Genomic DNA, 24,850 nt, shown 5'->3' on the forward strand with positions numbered 1-24,850 from the left:
CTCCAAAAACGTTTTCCGGAGACCACTTGTATTGGGGCTATGTAGACCGATATTGCCCATTTCAATACCAATGGGTTTAAAAGTTATATGAGTTTTTATTTCTGTACATTTACAATTTCCATAGGAAATGAGAGAATTAAGGTTTAAATGCCGAATAAAGTAAAAATTACCGCAGACCATCAAATTAATGTTATAAATATGGTGGTGAATAATATATGAAATCATGTCTTATATTCTTGAAATATTGGAGGTCATAGGTCAAAATAATAAATTTTTTGAAATATCTCCATTTTCATACATCCTACGAATTTAGGAGTCATTACAAATTACAATTTTAGTGAATTAAATTTACGAAATTTTGATTTCTACCATTCTAAAATTTTTACATAGCAATAACAATAAGTTTGTTAAAATCGGATAACTGGTTCCAAAGTTATTCAGTCATCAACATTTTTAATTTTGAACAAAAATACCCGAGATGCCCTACTTTAGAGGACCGTAAATTATGAACCGAATAAATAAAGGATGTATGTACGTATGTATGTATGTATGTATGTATGTATGTATGTATGTATGTATGTATGTATGTATGTATGTATGTATGTATGTATGTATGTATGTATGTATGTATGTATGTATGTATGTATGTATGTATGTATGTATGTATGTATGTATGTATGTATGTATGTATGTATGTATGTATGTATGTATGTATGTATGTATGTATGTATGTATGTATGTATGTATGTATGTATGTATGTATGTATGTATGTATGTATGTATGTATGTATGTATGTATGTATGTATGTATGTATGTATGTATGTATGTATGTATGTATTCAAATCCTCTTAAATATAATACGTACCCATAATACGTACCCATGTACATATGAATGGTAGATATGTATAACTGTATACGTATCTATGCGGCATTTTCAAGTATAAATTTTATTAAAAATAAACTAACTTTTAAATAAATATTTAATTTCTTCTACTCTTTGCGGAGATTTGGTTAAAACTTTAGCCATTTTCATTTTATAAACTAATTACTAAAGTTTTATTGGCATCAAAAATCATTTAAGTCCATCGACAACTATTCACGTCAACATCATCATATATATACATATGTATGTACATAGTTTCCAACACCCATAAACACAGTCCTTGGATGATAATATTTGGTGCCAATTCATTCTTCTTACCTGTTTGGATAGTTTACGAAATTCTTTCAAGAAGCTCTCTACACCCTCAGTCAATACGGAAGGATCCAAATCGGCCCACAAAGTTTTCGACCATCCTTCACGAGCTGCTTTTTGGCTTTTGTATAATTTGTAAACCTAAGAAAAACAACAAGAAAAGTGAATTAAATGAATAAGAAAAACAAGAAATGCAAAGGTGATATTCAATCAACTTCAGGAGGTTACTCTTATATTATCCCAGCAAAAACTCGGTAATGGGTTGTACTTCCATAACCACTTACTTTTCAATGACTATTACTTACCGTCTGCATTACATAGAAGTACTCTAGTAACGACTTTCTTATAATCTGATATAGAAGTACTTTATTTTCGGCTTTGTCATTTTGTTTGCACATTTTATTTAATTGCGTTTTAAGAATTGTGTTTTAAAAAAATAAAAAAAAAATTAGTTTTGTTTGTGAAAACCATTATTTGACGCGCAATAAAATAGCTAAGCAGTGGTGCAGTGTGTAGAACATTTGACTAACAAACCGAAGCCCCTGGTTCGTATTCTAGCTGGCTCTTTTTATTATTAAAAAACAAAACAACTTACTCAACAACTGTTTTGTAAGGGAAATTGCAAGTACTTCTTTAAGTCCCTATTTGTAAGCATGCGTAGAAGTACTTGCCTCCAATGACATCACCGTGTTAAAATAATGACTTAAAATGCTAATGAAGAAGTAGTGAAAAGAGGTTTTATTAGCTATTTAACTCATTACTTTTCAATGTAAGTTTTTCCTGGGATGTTTAGCTTTTCCTTCATATCTTTTGCTTTCCTTCCACAACAATAAGGGGGGAAGGACGGTGGACAAGGGGACGACGTATCCAAAGATTGAAAGGAAGTTTACTCAACAGCTACACAAATAATTTAATTGAAAAATTAAACTTTATCTGTGTGCTAAATAGGAAAAAATTTTTATGAACATTTTCCCCACAGTCCTTGTCGAATTCATTTATTTGTACTATCCGCAGTAGTAGTAGTATAAATGTGAGTTCTAACAGAAGTTCTACTGAAAGTGGTATTTAGTTGTTCTTAACTCACAATTTGCATGCCTTCGTAGTCGTCTTTAATACGTGAAAATTCATTGTAATCTTGCATGGGCATATCAAAAAGTTTCTCAGCGTTGGCTAAAACACAAAACAAAAAGAAAATAAAGAACAGAAGGGATTATAAAGAAGAAAAATAGAATGAGTAAATACAATTAAAAGTAATAAAAAAGTTTTGCTACTTTTTCTCATTTACGTATGTAAATGCACGCACTCAATTCAAATGAATATTGGTCAGTAAAGAATAGGCGTATGTTAAAGGTTGAAATTATATAAAGTTGCTTAAAAACTGTATTTTTTACAAATTCTTTAATACTTTTTTTATACAATGAAAACGTACATTGTTTCGAGTTAAGCAATGATTATTTGGAACAAATTTTGTTGAAGGGAGTTAATTTTTTACTTAGGTGTATTTTTTCGGATTTCATGAGACATATGTATCCTTTCAAAGTAACTAACTTATAATTCAAAACGAAAATATTCCAATATTAAATTTAAATAAGTTTTAAAGTATTTTACAGTTCATCGAACGGTCTATCTTACCCAGTTCTTGTCGTCTTGCATCAAATTCATGTATTTTCTGACCATAAGACTCCATCAGCTTTGAGCCTCGATCTAAATCCCCAGTCACTGATCCTGGTCCATTTTTTTCAAAGTCAATAATAAATTCTTGAAGCTAAAAAGACAAAAGTTACATATTAAGTTATGTATGTATTTCAAACAAATTAAAATAATTCAATTGTAGAATTTTGGGCTTCAATTGATAACAGGAAATAAGAGCGATATACTATGACCTAAAACTATGTATAAGTGGGTTAAAAAATGCAGCCGATGTAATAATCATATAATAATTTGCCTTAAGAGCGAAAAGCCATGTTGCTATTTTTTTTTTTCAAAATAGAGGAAGAAAAAAATAGAAAACTGCACAAGTAGCAGATGTGATTGTCGATCTTAATGCGTATAATAAACACTTTAAGTTAATTCGTTTTTCTTGGTATCAACAACTTGAAAGAAAGTTTTATTTTTTATTGTTGTATAACTGGTATGGAAACGAAGCGAAAAGCAAGAACGGAATAGTAGTCTACGGAGCAAAAAATGCATTCCTTTTCTATATGGTACTGCTTTTATGAAAAGTTTAACAAAAACGGATAAGGATGCGGTGCACAGTGGGCTATTCTACCATAAGGCGGTCAAAAATATATAACCTTTGATGGGATTGCCACGCGGTTTTTGTGGGTAGGTAAAATCGACACTTTACTTAGAAAAAATGTTATGGAGGGTTAAATATACACTTAAATTCTTTGCTGAATTTAGGATAAATTTAAAAGTAAAAACATAAATTATTTTTGGTAATATTTTTTTATGCAGTTTATTTTACAACTAATATTTAAACACTATAACTTAAATATTGTCAGAAAATGCCAAACTTTGGTTCTCTAAAACTTTTGAGCTCTACAATTCAAAGGGGCCAAAGGTTTATTTTTTGAGGTTAGAGTTCTTTGTGCAAAATTTTAACATTCTAATAATAGTTTCCAAGATAAACGAATTTTTGTATTGAATTAGTATGGGGGGTGCTACGCCCCCCGCTCCTGGTTCGGCCACTTTTTGTCCTAAATAATCGTATATACATTAAAGTGGCTCCGACAATATTTGAGGACTCTAATTGTTATATTTTCTCAGATAAAAAAAAATTTTCCGCAATCTTTTCGAAATGGTTCTCCAAAATTCCGTAATTTTGAACTTATTGCTGGAATAACTATAATATTTTTGTTAAAGTATTTCTGGTCCGCAAAAAAACAAATTATACTGGGGTCAAAATTTTAAATCGCTGGTAGGGAACTGAGGACCATTCGAAAAAAATATTTTTTATTTTTCTTGTGTTCATTACATTAGATAGGTATTCCTACATGGAATTTTTTAAAAGGCTGTTCCTCGGGACACTCTAATGTGTTGTGCGTTCCTTTTCATTAAAAAAATAGTTCACTAACCCCCATTTTCACATTTATTAGTTATTTTTTAACTTTAAGATATATTGACAGTTCTCATACAAAAATTGTCTTAACTGGAAGAATAACTACCAGTTAAACGATAACTGGAGGTGGTGAAATGGGGGGTTAGTATATTATTTTTCAAATTCAAAAACTCAGTTTCCTGAACGTAATTCCTAAGAATTTTCCAATCAGTGTTAGTCAGGAATCACATCACTTCCAGGATATGTGGATCTAACTGCGACGAATGCCTGACAGTGGCAAAGAAAGTGCTCCAGAGTTTCACTGTCCTCTCCTCATGCTCTACATTCGTCTCAATCCGCATGGCCAATTTTGTATAGATGTGCTCGTAATCCAGTGCGTCCACTTAGAATACGGAATACCATCATACTAACTTTGTTCTCATCAGGGTCACCCCATAGCATCTTTGTGGCTGTCGGTAAATATATTAAGGGCTGTGGGCGCCGGTTCGCCTAAAGTAAAGAGCCGTTCGGCTATAAGCGCCGCTTCATATCTTAAACATGTTTCAATGGGTGGAATATCTAGCAACGTTTCTAGAGCTTTGGTTGAAGTAATATACTTGGCACCACTTATACCCAAGCAGCATGTACGCTGAACTCCCTCTAATAGTTTGATATTACACTTTTTGTCCAAAGCAGTCCACCAGATTATTGAAGCAAATACGTTATAGTATGTATATATTTATGGAACATATATGGTTATATAAATATGAGCCCGTTGTTAGGATCGTTTTTTTTTTTTTCGTTTTATACATTTTTTATTTATTCTATTTTTATTTATTCTAAATTAAGTTCTCTTTCCGGATCATATATAATTTGTATTTAGTCTTGAAGAAAATTTGTTTCTATAGAAGACTTTTTTGGAAAAAAAAAAAAAAATTAGAGTTTACATGTTGCAACTTTGGATGCGTCTATCTTTTTATAGGAACAAAATAACTGTTGAAAAGTTGTTCTTCTTTTATTTAGAAATTTATTTTCTCAATTTTAAATTTCAGATCATAAATGGATTTTTGGCGATTTAAAAAATAAAACCCAGATGATCGACTATGAGGGCCTACCCACTAGCCCCCATTCTGTCAATCGACCCGAAAACATCTCAGCTCCAAACATGGGAAATTTCATTGCGATATATCCAATAGTTCCAGAGATACCGACTTATTTCCAAAAATAAAAGTTTCTAAACCACTGTGCGCTGAATTACTTATTTAGAGAATGGGAATGGAAAAACATCAACAATATGAATGTAGAGAACACAGGAACTACGGAAACCACACTATTGCTTCTTTATATAATTGACAGTATTAATAGTGGGGGTAGAGGGTTAAAGATAGAATGAGTATTATACATATAATGATTTGTTTTACAAATGCAATAGGTTTGGGTGGTAGTATTTGCTGCCTGTATGTCTGACTAACTATAGAAAATAAAATAAAATCCAATTAAATTCCTATTGTATTGAAATTGCAAATAAAGAAGGAAAAAATCTGAACGGAATCAAAGCAAAACGCATAAAGTCGTATAAAATAGTTTTTAAACGCTGTATACTTTCAGACTTATTTATCATTATATATATTAATAAAATAATACCAACAATTATACATAAATATTTATGTAAGTATGTTTGTACTTTGTGGTAACAATATTACAATTATAAAATCAAGAAAGTAATATTACAAATACGTACGTACCTCTTTCCAAAATCCAGATATTTCTACTGATGTCATATCGGCAAATTTCTGTTTAATCGGCTGCAACTTATCCAAACGGTACAGTGATGAACGATATAAACGCGTCCATCGTTTCTCCAAATGATGTGCCATGAGCATGTCTTCGAAATTAAACTGAAAGCACCATAAATTATTAAAAGAGAAAATAAAGTTTCTGAAAAAATAGCTAAAATATCTTTTTATATTATTCTTAAAAGATTGTGATTTTTCGCTAAAATCTATATATATAAATATACATATGTATGTACATATGAGTACTGCTGAGTACTGATTACACATCTTAATTTTTCGTAAGTAAGAGTGGATATTAGAAAAAAAAAATTGTTTAAATAAATATTATCAACTTTAACTTAACTTGAGTATACAGACTTAAAAATTTGTACATACACACTGACATACTACATATACGCAAATAGTTGCAACAGACACAAAATAAGAAGAACAGAAACACAATCAAAAACTCTTTATCCTTTAAAGCCGGGTGTGGACAGTTGTAAGTAGCCGCTCTAACATTTCAAAATGCATGCATCTATGTATGTACATACATATATAAACTGGGAAATCAAGAGTCTCATCTGTGTGTTTGTGATTTTAATATATTTTTTAGTTTGGTTTTGTTGTCCATGTAGTAGCAGTAAGCATGAGGATGGCTTCAAATGCTATGTATACAATTTATGTTGAACTTTGCATGCGACAAGTAGTTTGAAATAAAAATATTATTTTTTATGTACAACATTTGTATGTACATTAGACAGACTCTCATATAGTGATTTTGTTATCCCTCTAAAAATATGACCTGTTTTTTATATTCGTTGAAAGGATTGATTTTTGTAATTTTCTTAATTTTCTTTCAATAAATACTATCTTAAAAATACTACAATTTCAAAAATAACTACATTATACCCAATAGAGTTTGGAAATCAATGTTTTATGTTCTTCATAAAAAGTGGGTTGGTCTAATTTACATGTTGTATGTACATATGTATACATACATATGTAAATATATTATCATATTTTGACTTTAAACTCACTAAGAACTTTGGTAAAGAGTTTATACAGCTCGAAATTATAAGATGAGTGGGACATTTAAAGCCAATGTTTCCAACATGGCTTTTTATGACAACAATACGAAAAATATATAAAATGAGGATTTAACTTGACATCAAAATTAAAAGAAATATAAATCTTGTGTTTTTCTTTGAAGTCTGCACTTTTTTAAATGAACATTTGTGAACTTTTTGATACTTAAGGGATAGTGGGAATTCATTATCCGTGTATATTTTTGTTAAATTCCATTGAAAGAATGTTCAGTAAAAAATTTTTATATGTAAACGTGTCCTTTAGTTATGAAAAATTAAGTAATAAATATAGTAAATACCGTTTTCACAAAAAACGCAATATCTCGGAAACCAGAGCTAACTGGAAACTTTCATAATGATTTTTGAATTCAGCAGGTGAAAATATGTACATAGGAATCATCTATTTTTATTTGAATATTCAAATTGTGTACAATTTTATTCAATATTGTGTACTGTAATAATTTTCGTAATAAATTAGCCCCTTCTACATTAGCATTAGAATGAAACTATACATAACTAACATATTAGGATTGGTCCATAATTGACCCATACATACATATGTATATCACATTTATTCAAGGAATTAGTTTCAATAAGAAAATTGTTAACATTTTTTTAAATCAATCAAATTAGTTATTTTCATATAACTTTTAATTGCATGTATATTTAGGATATGTTTTGTATTATATTTTATGATAAAATGCATTAATGATGAATGGTGTAGGGAATCATATTGGCGATATCCGACAATACTTTCTACTTTTTCATACTTACATTGATGTTATGTTCACTTAGCACTGTATATGTCTCCTGTATTTCTCGTATAGTAATTTCGTGGGTGAGTGTTGTCGATTGAATTGTTGCAATAGTTTGCATCACCAACTTGAAATCATATAGTTCCTTTGTGGCTTTGTTTAGATTTTCACTAAGAACCTGTTTAGAAATAAAACATTTTAATTTTTATAAATTTTTCCATACATCTGTTATGTTTTTACAATTTTGTCATCAAATTCAAAAGTTTCTTGTACCTAAATAATGAATCATTTTTACAAATTCTGTGAGGATTGGACCATAATAAGATCTAATGACATAGATCAAATAATAAATTTTGATCGGGAAATCGACATTTGTATGCGTGAAGTGATGGACATCTGTCCAATATCACATAATTACAATAGACATTTCAATAATTTTCACTGTTTTATTTTATTAAAAAAATATTGTTCTCAAAAAAGTCATAAAAATTCCGTGATCTAAATGTAATGAATAAAAAATATACTACTGGGTCCAGTTACTTTTAATTAATATTTAAAGACAATTAATTTAAAATGTGCTTCATTAGTTAAACTGTTTTCACTAACGTTTTGTAAACATTATCTCAAGATTTATTATTAGAGATAGAACGTTTAATACAATCTTGATATTACACGGAACAAGAATATTGTGTATAACGGCTGTTATACACAATATTCGTTCTTTCAACAAATCGTATCGGAAGAATATACATAAGTACATATCATCAACTGAAGTGCAAAAAGGCGTAACAACCAAAAAATTTAAAATCGACAAAATTAAAAAGGGCGTAACAACAAATTTGTAATTTCCACAGTCCTAAAAAGCAACATAGTAGACAATGCCTGGCGGTACAGTTATATTCAAACGTTGTTACTGATATTGGGATACAATACTAGTAAGAAACTGTCGTTTTTAAACCAACAATAGTTTTCATTTTATTCAGTTTTTTGCCTCTCCTGTAAAATAGTTAAAAGTGTTTTTACGCTCTTTCTCTTTCTATTCTTACGAGCAGTACTATGTCAATGAAAAAAGAAAATTAAATAAAAAATAAGTAAAACTTGTCATACCATTTCATTCTTACTATTTTGCATTGCAACAATTTTTCATTATAGAGCTATAAGTTTTTGTATCGTTCTACAAGACGACTTTTGTACTGTTTGAATTCAGATACTTACTTTGATTTCAAATCGCATTTTATCCATATTGGCAATAGTTCTTTCTGCCAACTTTTCACCCAACTTAGTACGCCATTGCTGAGCATGTTGGCAAATAGTGTCCAGCAATGGTTTTAAATTTATGCGTATACATTGGACGTCGTAATGTGTTGGCAAATGCTGCAGCTCGTCCATGATATTTGCATAAAATGTAAATTTTTCGTCAAGCTGCACAAGTGGCACACCACGATTCACATATTTTTCACAAATTGTTTCCTTATCGAATGCCCACAGATTGTAATACTTTCTAAATCTATAAATAGAAAGAAGAAAATGCAAATGTGACTGTAAGAAAATGATATTGAACAGAAATTATAACAGAAATCGAAAAAAATATATTTATTTAGTAGCTACAATTTTATGGTTAGATATGTAAATATCCTGTAGTAGAATGCTGAATGCATTCTGTCACAAAAATTAAAAGATTGCTTACATATGTATGTACATCAGAAAATATGTACATCGAGGAAGTTTCTGATAGAAAATAAACTCAATTGTGATTAAAAAAACTTAATTATTATTTTTTGCATTTTTATAATTGTTTTACAATTTCTCTATCTTAAAAAGTTACACTAGTTTACAAATTAATACTTTTTGTTTGCTCATGGAATGAAACATATATGACTGACATCCATTCACCGAGATTTAAGATTATTTCAACGGAATTTTCAATATTTTTGTGATAAGAAAATCTTGTATCGTTTTTGAATTTTGTTTTATTTTTTATAATTCAAATGAAATTTTACATGCGTAAAGAGGAAGTGTTGTCGAAACGAAGATATAGGATCGCTTTAAAAATATATGTAACATACCCGAGGTGTGCTATTTTACAGACCCCTGACTACTCTCCTGGTGGACCTTCACTCGATAGCACTTCCTCTTTACACATGGGCAAACCACAATGCAGTATTTATGAGCATTAAATATGTTAAAATTAAATATATATTAAATATTTTGTAGTGGTTAAGTAATCATTTTATTATGCATTTATACGTATGTCTACCCCGGATTTTGAGTTATGATGTGAAGAATACAGCGCTATATAAAATACAGATCATTTCAACATTGACAGTGCAAAAAGAATTTAAAATCTGAAAATATAGCGGTAGTAACAAGAAGTAACAATAGTTATTAAACATAAACTACAATTAGATAATTTTATTCCTACTTTTGATGAGTTGACGATAGCAGTTAAAAACAAAGTAACAAATAAACATATAGCACGAGGTCGTTTCTATTTTACATGTTAATAGAATGCTTCTTTAAAAAGGGCGGCAGATAGTCTTCCGAAGGCTTTGTAACTGTCCTCATTGGAAATTATTCATTAGAACTTATAAAAGTTTTATAAAGCAAATTTTCATACAAAATTAGATACACAAACCTTTAATAGCAATACTTTTTAATTTTGGTAACAGTGGCTACGAAATTTTTGGTAGTTGGAAAATATAATTTTATTTACTTCGAGAAAATGTTTACTGCTACAATTTGAAGTTTTCAATAGCTACATTGAAACATTTAAATACCAATGACTGTACTACTGCCATTAAAATTTTTATTTTTTATCTACTACTGTAACTATTGCTACCAATAGTAATAGTAAATGATTTACTGCTAGCTTTGGAACATTTTTTAACTACAAAAGTAGTGATTGTTTATTTCTACAGCTTCTTGTAGTCTAGTTATGTATATTAACACTGATTTTCGGATTTCCATAATGGTATTTGTTTCAAACTATAATATTGGAATTTATCTATTTGACAAATTTTCATAAATTTCCAATAACATTTTATTATGAATTGTAATAAATATTTTATGGGGAAACATAATAAGGGTTTTCATATAAATGTTCAAAAGCCTCGCAAACTGTGCAATCTTTGCATTTTCGACTTTACATTGAATTTGTCACAAATTGTATGGGATTTTACTTCCACAACACTGATGCATTTGATCGCCTATTTGAACTGATAATTTTAAACTAAATTTTCACTTCAAAATAATACAGATAGCCATTTGTGCAAATGTGCATTTTTTGCTATTTATTCGACTGTAATTTTTTTTAATTTTGAACAAAATTTTCTTAAATTAATATTAATTAAAAATTAATAGTATTTAAAAACCAGAATCCTTTTTAAATGTTTTGAATTACATACATATAAAATATCAAAAATCACTCACCTTATTTAACACTTCTTTCCTTTTCGCCAACAATTTTATTTCCTCTTTTTCACAAACTTTTGATTAGCTTTTTATTTATTTTTATTTTTTCCTCTATTTGAAAGCTTTTTTATTTATTTTCACAACTTATTTTATTTTCTTAGCTTTTTTTCTTACAAAGATCTACACTTGATTTCCTTCTCATTTCCTTTGCTATAATTGAAAGCTTTTACTTATATGAAATTATTTTACTTCTTCATTTTTCTTTACAAAACTTATAAAAGCTTTTCTTTTCTCATTAACAACCTTTTTTCCACTTTCCAACCAACCAACTAACCAATGAACATAACACACTCTCATACCCGCACACCAACTCATACGTATTAACAACGAATGGCCCAACTAAAGCACCACGGCTCTGCATTTTATCTTTTTCCAAACAGTTTTGCTACACTATTTTTACTATTTACAAGTTACTTTTTAACAATATTTTTACATACAACGATTAACAAACGTTTAAATTTCATATTTATGCAAAAATATTAACAATTTATTAACTTTTAACCGGATTCATTAATTAAACGAACACTAATCACCAAACAACTGAACACTTGCGAAATTTCTAGAAAACTGAAAGAAAAAATGATTCTATTGCTATTGTTTTTTTTCTGCTGTCATTGTATGATTTGTACTAAATTATATACAAATATGTAAAGTGTTTGTTGTTATTTTATTTTGTTGTAGAGAGGGCGTAATAATAAAAAGTGCGTAAATAGATTAAGAGCAAGATGCTAAGGAGGAATTATGACGGCGTTGGGAAAAACATATCGTCACCTGAAATGCAAACGGCCCTAACTAACCAAAAATTCAAAATCGATTTTGGTGATTCTAATGTATTGCATCAAAACAAATGTCTACACCAAAAATTGGACTCCTTTGACCATAATTATCGATTTTATTGACAGAAAACAAAAGGCCCTATCTATCAACATTTAAATATTAAAGGTAAAAAGTCCAATTTATCCATTTTTATATACGCCATTGTCAACTATCATAACAAATGATAGGTTTCACTATTAAACAATTTGTTTATTTACTACAAATAAATCGCGTTGATAGAAACAAACTTTTCAATTTAAATAGTTTTTTGCTTCTCCTGTAAAATTTTAAAAATGTTAGATAGGGCCGTTTGGGTTTTAGGTGACGATATATTAAATGAACGAAAAATGACTATAACTCCAAAACTGATGATAATAGGAAAAAATTGTCTGATTCCGTAAATTTGATTCTCTACAAATTTTGTAACGACTCATAAATCCATAGGATGTATACAAAAGGAGATATTGCAAAAAAATTTATTATTTTGACCTATGACCTCCAATATTTCAATTATATAAGACATGATATCAGATATTATTCACCATCATATTTATAACATTAATTTTATGGTATGTGGCAATTTTTACTTTATTCGGTATTAAAACCTTAATTTACTAGACTATAAATGTGTTAAAATTAATAAAAAGCACTAATTTCCTATTGAAATTGTAAATGTAGCTATATAAAAACTCCTATAACTTCCAAACCCATTGGGATCCCATTCTAAAATTTTTACATAGTAATAACAATAAGTTTGTCTATTTGTCGTAAAAAAATTAAGAAAAACAAAATATCCTTTATCCGAAGACCTGTCGAACGAAACATCATTTGTTAAAATCGGATTACTGGTTCCAAAGTTATTCAGTCATCAAAATACCCGAGATGCCCTACTTTAGAGGAACATAAAATATGAACCGAATGAGTTAAGGATCCAATTTATAAGGCATTGAAAGAAACTAAATCGAAAGGGATGAAAATTTGATGTGGTCGAAATGTCTATGGAATTACCCTGTAAGAACATTTTTACTTCATAAACTAATAAAAGAGAAATGCAGCACAGGAAATTTAAATTTTTATTCGTTGAAAGTGTTTATTAAATTGACATTTTTTAACTCTTTCACGTATACGGGACAACAGTGTCTCAAGATTTTTTAAAATTTTCTCTATTTTGAGCATAATTTTGAGTTCACAGCTACGGTAAATGGTTATTTCCAAAGAAAATAAGTTATTTTTTAGAATTCGATGTCACTACATGCTAAAAAGGATAATATCCTGCGATATCCTTCGAAAACGCTTTTTCCATTTTTCATCAAAAATTATCAATAAATGTACGGCAAAATAAAGTGTGTGGCGAAGTCATATCCAAGTCCAGCGGTTTAGTTTTGTGCGTGAAAGGGTTAAATGATCTAAGTAATAGCATGATTCAGGTATCTTTATGTGTACCAATTTTTCACTAAATTGGGCTACGGGAACTGGTCGAAAATTCTGTTAAAAAATTGTACCATTACAAACTAACAAAGCAAGTTAAATAAAAGCTTTTAAAAAGATGTTATACTCGAATGTTTCAAATTAAAAAATGGGTTTATTAACCATTTTTTGGGCATATGAAACCTGTACCTCGTTTCTGTAATTTTCTCGAATCGCGAAAAAAACTTAAAATATAGTAGTCTTCCAGTTTTTACTCTGTGACTCTGATTATTTTTAAAATTTAATAAGAAAATTTCTTTCTTTCTGTTTTACACAAGATGATCATGAATTTTTCGACAGATTTTCTCGATGCGAGAATTACAGAAACGGGGCACTGAGAGCCGAATCGTGGGACTCACCTTTAAAATTTCTTAAAATCACCTATAAAGGACTTCAAAGTTTTAAAAATTAAAATATTTTAAAATACTTTTACTGATCAAAGAATATTAAGTAAGCGAACAAGATTTGGGAAATATTTGGTATTATTTTTTTATCCTGTCAAAAAGATGCCAAAAATGTCTTTTAAAATTTGTATCCTTCCATATCTATTTAGATTTTCAGTATAATTATTTTAAACAATTTTTGAAAGACATTTTTTATATCTGTTGATCCTGACAGAGTAAAATAAAAATAACACAAAATATTATTCCTTTTTCGCTTGACATCAAATTTGACATTGTTTGATCAGTAGAAGTATATGAAAATATTTTTTTGAAATTTACTTTTTAAAACTTTGAAGTCCTTTAAAAAGGACACAGGATTATGAAAAACTAAAAACTCAGTTTTTCTCCATTAAATTTATAGTTTCAGACGCATATCATCCGGTTTGTGTCTAATTTTGAGTGTCGGATGGTGTTATATTAAAAAACACGAAAAACTAACTTTTTATTATACTTGAAGCAGAAATATGGAAAAAAATTAAAATTTTCGACTTATCAGTTTTTTTCGACTTTTATTTGCATAATCGATTCTTCGACTTTTTCTTGCAAGATAGTGGACTTTTTGACTTCATTGGGACAAAAAAGTCGACTTTGATTTTCGACTTTTTCCGACAAAAAAGTCGATTTTTCTATTATTTTAAAGTCGATTTTTAGAACCCTAGTTTGACCATCACTAAAAACTCTTCTACTTAACATTGTTCTCCTAATCTATATACGCATACAATTTAGTACAAAATGACAGGAACAACAACAACAACAATAGCAACAGTATAACTTGCATTTTTCTCTTTTAGTTTTCTAGAAACTTCGCAAGTGTTCGGTTGTTTGGTGATTAGTGGTCGTTTAATTAAGTAATAAATCCGGTTAAAAGTTAATAAATTGTTAATTATTTTGCATAAATATAAAATTTGAATGTTTGTTAATATTTCTGTGTAAAAATATTGTTAAAAAATAACGTATAAATTAGTGAAAATAGTGTGGCATTGTTTAGTTTGGCTATACGTTGTTAATAAATATGTATGTTAGTATGGATGTGCGGGTAATGTGTTAAGTGCAACAGTTGGTAAAGGGAGAAGTGAATAAAACTTTGTGAGAAGCAAAGAAGAGGAAAAAAGCTTTTATAAAGCTAGCAAAGGAAATAAGAAAATAAGTGAGTATTTAATAAGCAATAAGCTTTCAAATGTAGTGAAGGAAATAAAATGTTGATCTTTTAAAGAAAAAAGCTAAAATAATGAGAAAATAAAAAAAGTTATTAAAATAAATAAAAGAGCATATTAAAAAGCTGAGAAAAATATAGAAAATAAATATAACAAGCAAATGAAAAATCTATAAATTAGAAGAAAATATAACGAACAATGTTGTGAAAATAAATGTATAAGCAAATTGAAAATTTGTAAAAAAGAGTAATTGAAGCTGTTTGCGGAAAGGAAACAAGGAAAAAAGAAGTGTTAAATAAGGTGAGTGCTTATTTTATTATAATACATACTTATAAAGCTTTTTAAATGGTATAATGCTTTTTAATGTTCAGTTTTTAAAAAATGTTGCGCTAAGGCTTATTAGAAGATCTTCAGACGATGGATCTGTAGAATGTCCTCATAGGAAATTACATTAATAGCCATATTGACGTATTTATTTCAATTTATAAATGTTTTATAACGTGAATTTTCATACAAAATTTGATACACAAACCTTTAATGAATCCTTTTAGAAGAGGAAGCAAAGTCCTCTTGGAATATCTCATGCGAAATGAGTATCGCATCTTTATAATATGTAAATATGTATTTTAGAAGGCTCACGAATCGAAGTCCTAGTATTTTTTCCCGCTGCTTACTTGTGCCTTTTTTTTTCTGAATTTGTAATTTCGTTTATTTTTTCGAATTTCAATAAAATTTTTATTTTTCATGCAAATAGATTATAAGGTGAAGTCATTTCATTTTGCGTCAAATTCATAAAAAATTTTATATATGGAGTTTGACAGCGTCAGTTTTGAGAAAGAATTTGTTTATATGGAATTTGACAGCATCGGGCTAAATTTCCATGAACAAAAAAACAATCAGCTGTTGAAATGACTTCACCTTATTAGTTTCACCATGCTACCAACATTTTGGTCTCATTGCTACTTCAATTAGGTAGCAGTTGCTGCCAAATTATTGGTAGTTAAAAACTTTAATTTTATTTATTGCTACTTTAGGAAAATGTTTCTTAACTACAAAAATAGCGATTTTTCATTACTACAGCTATACGTAGTCTATTTAATTAAATATTGGAGAATACTCGATTTATTAAATATTTATTTTGATTACATTTGTTCAATCCTTGTTGATTTTTTTTCCTCTAAATTTGGATTTCGTTTTTCTATGTTCTGGATCCTTTTTACCACACTTTATTTTTTATCATTTTATATTTTTATACTCTTCACCTCTTGAGAAGGTTATGTATAAGTTTTTCATTCCGTTTGTAATTTCCACAATAAAATTTTCCGACACCATAAAGTTTATACATATTCACGATCTTTATAAATAGCGATGTCGATTACTTAAGCCATATCCGTCTGTCTGTATGTCTGTTGAAATCAATTTTCAGAAGACCCCGGACATATTAGGGCCCTAAATCTTCAATAATTCTATCAGACATGGATTCGAGAAGTTTCCTATTTAAAATCAGCCAAATCAGCCTATATATAACGGAGATATGAAAAAAAAATCCGAGACAATCTCTAAAAATTTCTTAAAAAATTAGAACTTTTTGCATGAACGAAAGAAAATATTACATGTGCACTTCGTTGCTGGACTTTCCTAATCCTTAAATGTACTATATTTGGTTTTACTATAGATATTTTATATCAGTTAATTTTTTTTAATTTTAATTTGTCAAGATACTGTCATACATAAACATTTGTGGAAAACGAGTCTGGGAACGCGTTCGTGTATGGTGGTAATATGTATTATAGAAAACTATCAATGTTGTGCATATGTATGTATCTATATTGGTTAGGAACTGGTTAGTTTGTTTGGTTTTATCATGCGGCAACACTTAGAGTTTCATGTATGTGTAAAACAGTTATATAATATAAGATGTACACACCTCGAAAGAATTATAAGGTACAAGAAAACTATTCGTATAGCTTACAGCTAATTTATCTTTCATATTCCTGTAAGATATTTCTAAGAGCTCTTGGAGATTCTGTTTAGAAGCTATTAAATGTCGGATATTTCTTTAACTAAACCTATATTTTTTGAAATTTTTATATCGATGATAAGGAATGACAAACTTATATATACCCTTTTCACGAAGGTAAAGGGTATAAAAATTAATTTTATTACAAGCTTTTGCTTAACTTGCTTTGTTAGAGTGTTGGTCTGTAATGCTACACATTTTTATAACCACCATCAAAAAATATGGGTGTCATTCCGTTTGTAGTTAGTTAGTTAGTTTGAGAGGAGGATGTATATAATACATCAAATCTGAACAAATACACCTACCCCTCTATCGGGCCTGTTGTGCGCTCCTTAAGCAATGCTTCAGGTGGGAATCGAACCCACCAACTCCGGTCTACCAGACTTCAACACTAACCACTAATCTACCGGAGGCCACTAACCTACCGAAGGCCACATTCCGTTTGCAACACATAGAAATATTTGTCGGAGACCCACAAAAGTATATATATTCTGGGTCCTTATTATATTCTAAGATGATTTAGACATGCCCGTCCGTCTGTTGAAAACAAGATAGTGTCCCAACGGGATGAGCTAGAAAACTAAAATTTTGTAAATATTTTTAGTTGGTGCAGTTTGTTTGGTATTGAAAATGGGCAATATCGATCCACGATTTTGCCTAGCTATTACGCAGATAACTGGCTTAAAAAAGCTCGTATAGGAACTAAAATGTTTCTGTAAAATTTTATGAGAATCGGTCGATGATTGACTTTACCATCCATATGAAGAATCCATCAGAAAATTATTTTAACTTCCATAACTCGCTTAAAAATTTCTGTATAGCGAATTAATTCGACACGATCAAGGCTCATGGAAAGTTGAATCACATAATGGACCCTACCCTCCATATAGGCCCCCCTTCAAAAAATGACTTTAACGGTCATAATTTGCAGGGTCAATTTAAAAAATATAGGGCAGCTAGGGTCAATTTATAAAATATTTATTTTCATAAAATAGTATGTGTGATTGTATTTTTCCATTTTATTTTAATTTCAAAAGAAATTTCTTTGAATAAACTTCAATACAATTTTTTAAAAGAGAAATTTAGTTTTCTCTTTTCAAGTACTTTTTATACATTCTAAGAGAAAATTCATTAATTCTCTTTTGCTTTCAATTCTTAAGCTGGAGGTCCACACCACGCGTTCTACGCTTCTTCGCATTCTACGTGGCTATCAATAAAGTAGTATCAATGTTGTTGTGTGCTACAAGTTACAAGCAAAAATGCGTAGGATGCCTTGACGCGTAGAATGCTTAAAGTAGATCTACTTTCTACTTTTGTAAGCGTCATAAGCGGCGCACGAACATGTCAGCTGATTTTGACAATTTATATTCTATTTTTAATGTGCATTTATCAATTTTAATAAACTAAAACGAGTTAAATTGTGAAAATATCAGGGATCGTAAATAATTATTATCTTTGAATTTTTAAAGAAAAAAATCAAATATAAGAAATTATAGGAGAACAACTTTAAAGATACCATTTTTATTGATTTGAGCTATATTTTTATAAAACGCTATGCTTTTTAAATTTTTAATTTTTATTTTTTTTGGCAAAAAATAATAATTATTTTCTGATTTTTATTTTTTTGGGCAGAAATAAAAATCAAAAAATGATTTTTATTTTTTTTTTTTGGCAGAAATAATAATTATTTTTTGATTTTTATATTTTTGGCAGAAATAAAAATCATTATTCGTTCGTCAGTGTCTTTGTTTGTTTGTTTAATTGTTTGTTCGTTAGTCTGTCTGTTTGTTTATTTGTTTGTTCATTATTTTATTTTAAGATGAAATAATATAAAATACAGATTTATTTAGTTATACATTTTATTATTTATAAAATTGTTTGTTTATTTTTTTGTTATAAGTACACAAAATATAAAATACATGTTTATTTAAGGACACATTGTCTTATTTAGCTAATTGAAAATGTATAATTACAAAAAAAAAAAAATAAGTATAGCTCTTCTTCTTTATACGTAATTCGTATTTTAGCTTGATAAAAAAAAACAAATAAAAAAACAATTTTATAAATAATAAAATGTATAACTAAATATATCTATATGTTATATTATTTTATATTAAAATAAAATAATGAACAAACAAATAAACAGACAGACAGACTAACGAACAAACAATTAAACGGACAAACAAAGACACTGACGAACGAACAAATAAACAAACTAACGAACAAACAAACAAAGAAACTATCTAAGATCAAATAAACAAATAAGCAAAGAAAAATATCAAGCGAATTAACAAACAAATGAATAAACAAAAATGATATTACCTTAATGATTTTTATTTCTGTCAAAAATATAAAAATCAAAAAATAATTATTATTACTGCAAAAAAAAAAAATAAAAATAATTTTTTGATTTTTATTTCTGCCCAAAAAAATAATAATCAGAAAATAATTATTATTTCCACCAAAAAAAATAAAAATCCAAAATAATTATTATTTTCTGAGTTTTATTATAAAAATCATAACGGTTACGGTCCCTGGAAAATATAAATAAAAACTTAAAAAAAACGCGAAGTTCTTTGTAAATAAAGCAAACAATTTACGCTTAAGAAGCGTAGCATGTAACTTGATGCGTAGGATGCAAAGAATGTATGAAAAGCACAAAATGCTTTGCCGCGAAGACGCGTAGTGTGGACCTCCAGCTTTAGCAAGAATTAAACACAAATTTCCGGGCAAACTAAGATCAAAGTCAAATTGTGCCCTATAACTATATCCTACGAATTTACATATTAAATTATTTATTCTTATATTTGCAAATATAAAATTACATCGAATATTTTATATCCAAATAAGTTCTTCTTGTCCACATAATTTATAAAACATTATATAATCTTAAAATCGAAATAGAGTATTTTATTTTAACAAAAAAAATGTGTACCTTAGAATTCTTTCGATGTGTATACTGTTGCAATTTTGAAAATAAATCACATTTTGTGTTCAGTTTGTGTTTTGTAAACAATATTTTTGAAAGTTTTATGTTATATGAAAAGTGTTTAGTAGCCCAGCAAAAAAGTGAGGAAAAATATGTAAAAAGGATTTTACATTAGCTTGTTATTGGAGGGATGTTTACAACTTACTTTTTAACACATTTTTTAGCATCTTCGACTACTCGATTTGCTAGTTCTTGTACTTTGACTAGAAGCCCACCAATATTTTTTATCTATGAATGGGAAAGAGATAGATACTTTTGGTGCTGTTTTCTTTAAGATACAGTTTTTAATACCTTTATAACATCCTCGTAAAATGTAAATGTGTACTTTGTGCCTCCGATATGTTCTATAGGTGAGCAGGGCAAACAGGTGCCATCCATCCAACGGGTAAACATTTTTAATCTATTGGACGTCATTATTTAAATGTTGTTAAATCATTGACGAAATGCAAATATTTACCTTTCTAGGAAATCTTTAGCAGCCTGTACTATCATGTTCTTAATTTCATTTGAAGTTGGCTCCAACATGATTTCCGATAAAACCAATACTGCATTGACTTCAAACATGGGCTCTTTTCCAGTTAAGCGATCCAAGAAACATTCCAGATTTTTGTATGTAAAACTTTTGGGAAACAACTTAATTTAATTTAAAGTCTTTGGAGGTCATAAATATTTAACTTACTCCAAAATACACTTGTATGTCTCCTCTTCCCAGAAGACATAGTAATTTCTCATTTTTTCCGAACGACCCGTAAAAGTACCCAAGACTAGACTTTCTAGCTTAATTAGAACTGGACCTAAGGAATCATAGATTTTTTTCATATGAGAACATTTTTCAGTCCTAGACTGTTCTAAACGTTCCATATATCCTTGACAGTGATAAATAGCTATCCCGCATTCCCTTTTACTACTCAGTACGGATTCCGTAGACTCTTTTATACGTATTATCTCCACCTTAGACTCGTTTTCCGACTGCTCAGCCTCCTCACCAATTGTGCCTGGCGATCCAGTCTCGTCAAATTGTAAGGAGTCTTCAGTAGAACTATCGATGTCATCGATTAAAAATATATTAAATGTTTTAATCCGGTCAATACGATTGCGAATATCATCACGTATGTAGTTGATTTGGGAAACAATTGATTGAAGTTTACGCATCAGGGTGTTTACACCGGAACAATATTTCCTAATGTTAAAAGACTGCCATGCGTATCGACCAACTCCAACCTGTATAGCTACTTCGGTTTCATAGAGATGATCTCGTAAAAAGTTCACCTGAGAATAATTGAAAACATCAAAATCGATCTTGTTGTAAAAAAATAAATGTATTTGTAAAATATAGTACCTCGGATAACGAGAGCTTACTTAGCAAGGCATTGTAGTTGTTAATGACTGTCGAAACGGCTTCAAAGTCGTTAAATAGCATCTCCTTTTTCATGATTGCAGTTCGCAATACTGAAGGTAATTGGAATCCAAAATGTTCAAATTGCTGTCCTTCAAACATGACCTCAAAAATATCTTAAATTTTGTTAAAAAGAAGAGGAATAAAATGAAAACCAATTAAAATCCACTTTAAAGCTGTTTAGCATAAATACTAGCTATCTAGTATCCACCCATATAGCTTTTCATACCTCTTGTTAAGTTGACAGTAAATTGCATTTCAAATTCAATTAATATACGTTCGCCCACCAGAGTACGCCATGTCGGCAAACCTTCTTGAGTGGATGCCTTCACCAACACTGGAGAATTGTTTTAGAAAAGAATAGATTTTGTTATTTCAGTAATGATGATGGTGATTGTTATTATGTTGATGACGCTACAGATGATGATTATTATTATGGATGTTTTTGTTGCTGTTGTTATGATGATTAGATTGTTTTTGTACGTTAAATATTATTTGGTTTAAATAAAATCCTTATCATTAATTTTATTGCCCTTTTTAAGGCTCTTTGCAATTTCAATGAAATTGTTTTCCTATTTAGCAGGAGTGAGGGTATTTTCGTGTATAAATTTATTTTACGTGAGTGCGACTCTTTGAGTTTCTTTTCCCTTAAATATCGAGGAAAATGAATACGAAAGGAGACAGAAACAAAAACAAACAAAAAATTATTAAGCTTTAGGCCGTAAACTTAAGTAAGTCCCAACAAAAAGGAAAAAGATGCCATGCAAGGAATAGCACCTACTTGAAGAATAACTCAATGATTCGTTTTCGTAATTTTATCTTGTGAACTTAGTAGGTTGAGGGTAATAATAAGCATTATTATATTATAATACATTTTAGGTTGGTTTATTTATCAAATTTTTATAGATTTCTTTATTTTGTTTTCTATACCATGGAAAATTATTTACATTTGAGTCTTTCATCTTTGGCTGGCCTTCTATTAATTCGTTCGTTCGTTTCTTGGCCGTTGGTTCTTTTAGTGGATTCGCTTCAATGAAACCAATAAATTCCATTAAATGTTTCCTCAATCACAGTACGATTTTTTCTCTATTCCCTTCCGTAGTCATAAAACAAAAACGTTACTTATTTCATTTTGAGTAACAATATAAAAAATATCTTATAAAAATAAAAAATCATCATCATTATGTATGTATAAGTATTGAAACCCACTAAAAAGAGATACTCAAGAACAACTCGAGATATTTTCATTGATTTTTTTTGAAAATAAATAATAATAAATAATAATGAATAATGCAATCATTAATGAGATGATTTTGTCCATATAAATATAATTTGAATTATTTTTGTAGTATATATAACTACTAGATCCTTTTTTTAAAGCACCAAATAAGTCTATTTTTGATCAAAAGATAAGATTAGAAAAAACTGAGGATTGCACTGTACTATAATACAAAAAACAATGGTAGAAATTAATTTAGAACAATAATATAAGATAAATAAATTTGGCGGCGACAGGTATTTTACGAGTTTCGGGTTCATAAATATTTGTATATGGAATTCATATGAGATCTTACTGATATTTTCATTAATATCATCATAGCCGGTTTGTCATAACTCTGAAACCATGGACCGCCTCAGATCATAAAGTTTTATCAGCCCTAGGATTTTGGAAACTATGCCTCAAACTTGCATAAACTAGATTTAAGCCAATAATTATTTGTCGAATAAACAGAATAAAAAACATAATAATTGAATACTCTAATATTTATCGTTATTTTAAAACTATAATCTATATATGCAAATAAAAGGATAATTTTTGTTCGTAATCGATAAATTCAGCAACTATGGTACCTGATATGAAAAAATTTCAAATATGTGTATTAGATCGACTCAGTCTGTATGGAAAGCAAAAACGTGTTTTTGTTACCCCTTTCACAATTTACCTTGCTTTGTTTTATGATGATTCCCAAAATCTTTTAAGTCGTTCGTGAGCTGGACCAAATTAAAAATATGTATTATTGAACTGTTTTTTTTTTTTTAATTTTAGTTTTGTTTTGGAACAATATATCCAATATGGGGTATAGTTTGAAAGGGGTTTTAAAGCCGCTTCCAATGATGTGAATTCTTATGTTTTTCATTAATATAAATAAAATGTATGCTTCAAAAAACCTTTCAAATGATACCACTTATGATACCACTTTGTTTAAAAAAAATGAAGAATTTAAAAAAATTACTAAAAAGAGACTTTTTTGTAACCGGTCCAGCTCACGAACGTCCATCGATAGACTTGAAATATTTTGGGAACCATCATAAAACGAAACAAAGATTTTTTGAAGCTGGGTAAAATATTGAATTGAACATGAAAAATCGTGTCCCCCATAGAATATTTTCTTGAAAACTGTCCAGCTCACGAACGGACAACACTAAATCCAAAATATTACATAACAGCGAATGTTTTGAGGGGGGTAACTCAAGCACCATTTTTTGTGAGTCGGTCTAATATATATGTTTCAGGGATCGTGAGAAATGTTCTTTAAAGTTTTAAATTTATCCGACATATGGTGTCGAAGTTTAAATTTTTATATAAACCGCCGGTACTTCTGGTACTTTTTCGTTTTACAATTGCTATTTTTGATATTTTGTAATAAAATTCGTACAGATTGTTTGTGTTAAAACATCATGGTGAAGGGTATATAAGATTCGGCACAGCTGAATATAGAACTCTTACTTGTTTGAAAATACCCTACAAAAATTTAAATGCCTACAAAATTAATCTTTTGTTTTCCTACTTTCCTTTTCATTTGTTTTCATTCGGGAAGGATTCGATGACCCAAAATTTGAGGCACAGTGTAAATTATAAGGAATATTTTTTTTAAAGCAAATGTAATGTCTAGTGAATAGTTTTATATTGGAAGTTTCATACATACATTCACATTGTTTAATACAAAATTTATCCTTTTCATTGGGCCTAACTTTCCCTGATTTCATCAGTTTTAGAAATTGTATTGCCTTCAGAATGTGTGCATCAGCAGATGTTTTGCGGCCTACAAACCATTGAATCATTGTTGCAATGACGGTGAACTTGGATATTTTTCGTATGAAACCGGTAGGAGCCGCATGAGCAAATTGTTCATTTGTTGCGGCGTTTGCGTTGGCATCCACAGATTTAATCCTTTTCAATTTAATCGTTTCCAGAGCATTTGATATATAAGACACTAAAAAGACTAATTGTATTACCAA

General features: G+C 29.2%; 1 protein-coding gene across 1 annotated transcript in view; it reads right to left on the minus strand.

Annotated features, from left to right (window-relative positions):
* Positions 1 to 1,202: 1,202 nt before the first annotated feature.
* LOC119615970 (dynein heavy chain 10, axonemal-like) overlaps positions 1,203 to 24,850 on the minus strand; it is a gene marked incomplete at its 3' end in the record, with an annotated part of 55,390 nt that continues 31,742 nt past the window's right edge. Inside the window, exons 16-28 of the mRNA XM_037972043.1 lie at positions 24,538 to 24,825; positions 21,840 to 21,947; positions 21,554 to 21,726; positions 20,894 to 21,483; positions 20,672 to 20,833; positions 20,506 to 20,614; positions 20,360 to 20,442; positions 9,070 to 9,361; positions 7,874 to 8,032; positions 5,982 to 6,134; positions 2,829 to 2,961; positions 2,281 to 2,366; positions 1,203 to 1,337 (exon numbers count right to left, since the gene is read on the minus strand). Of these exons, the coding sequence (XP_037827971.1) occupies positions 1,203 to 1,337; positions 2,281 to 2,366; positions 2,829 to 2,961; positions 5,982 to 6,134; positions 7,874 to 8,032; positions 9,070 to 9,361; positions 20,360 to 20,442; positions 20,506 to 20,614; positions 20,672 to 20,833; positions 20,894 to 21,483; positions 21,554 to 21,726; positions 21,840 to 21,947; positions 24,538 to 24,825 (2,471 nt within the window). The remainder of the gene's footprint in view (positions 1,338 to 2,280; positions 2,367 to 2,828; positions 2,962 to 5,981; positions 6,135 to 7,873; positions 8,033 to 9,069; positions 9,362 to 20,359; positions 20,443 to 20,505; positions 20,615 to 20,671; positions 20,834 to 20,893; positions 21,484 to 21,553; positions 21,727 to 21,839; positions 21,948 to 24,537; positions 24,826 to 24,850) is intronic.

Source organism: Lucilia sericata, unplaced genomic scaffold, assembly GCF_015586225.1.
Source record: "Lucilia sericata isolate MDLA Ls3-8-SP2 unplaced genomic scaffold, ASM1558622v1 Contig000051F_arrow, whole genome shotgun sequence".
Classification (NCBI taxonomy): Eukaryota; Metazoa; Arthropoda; class Insecta; order Diptera; family Calliphoridae; genus Lucilia; species Lucilia sericata.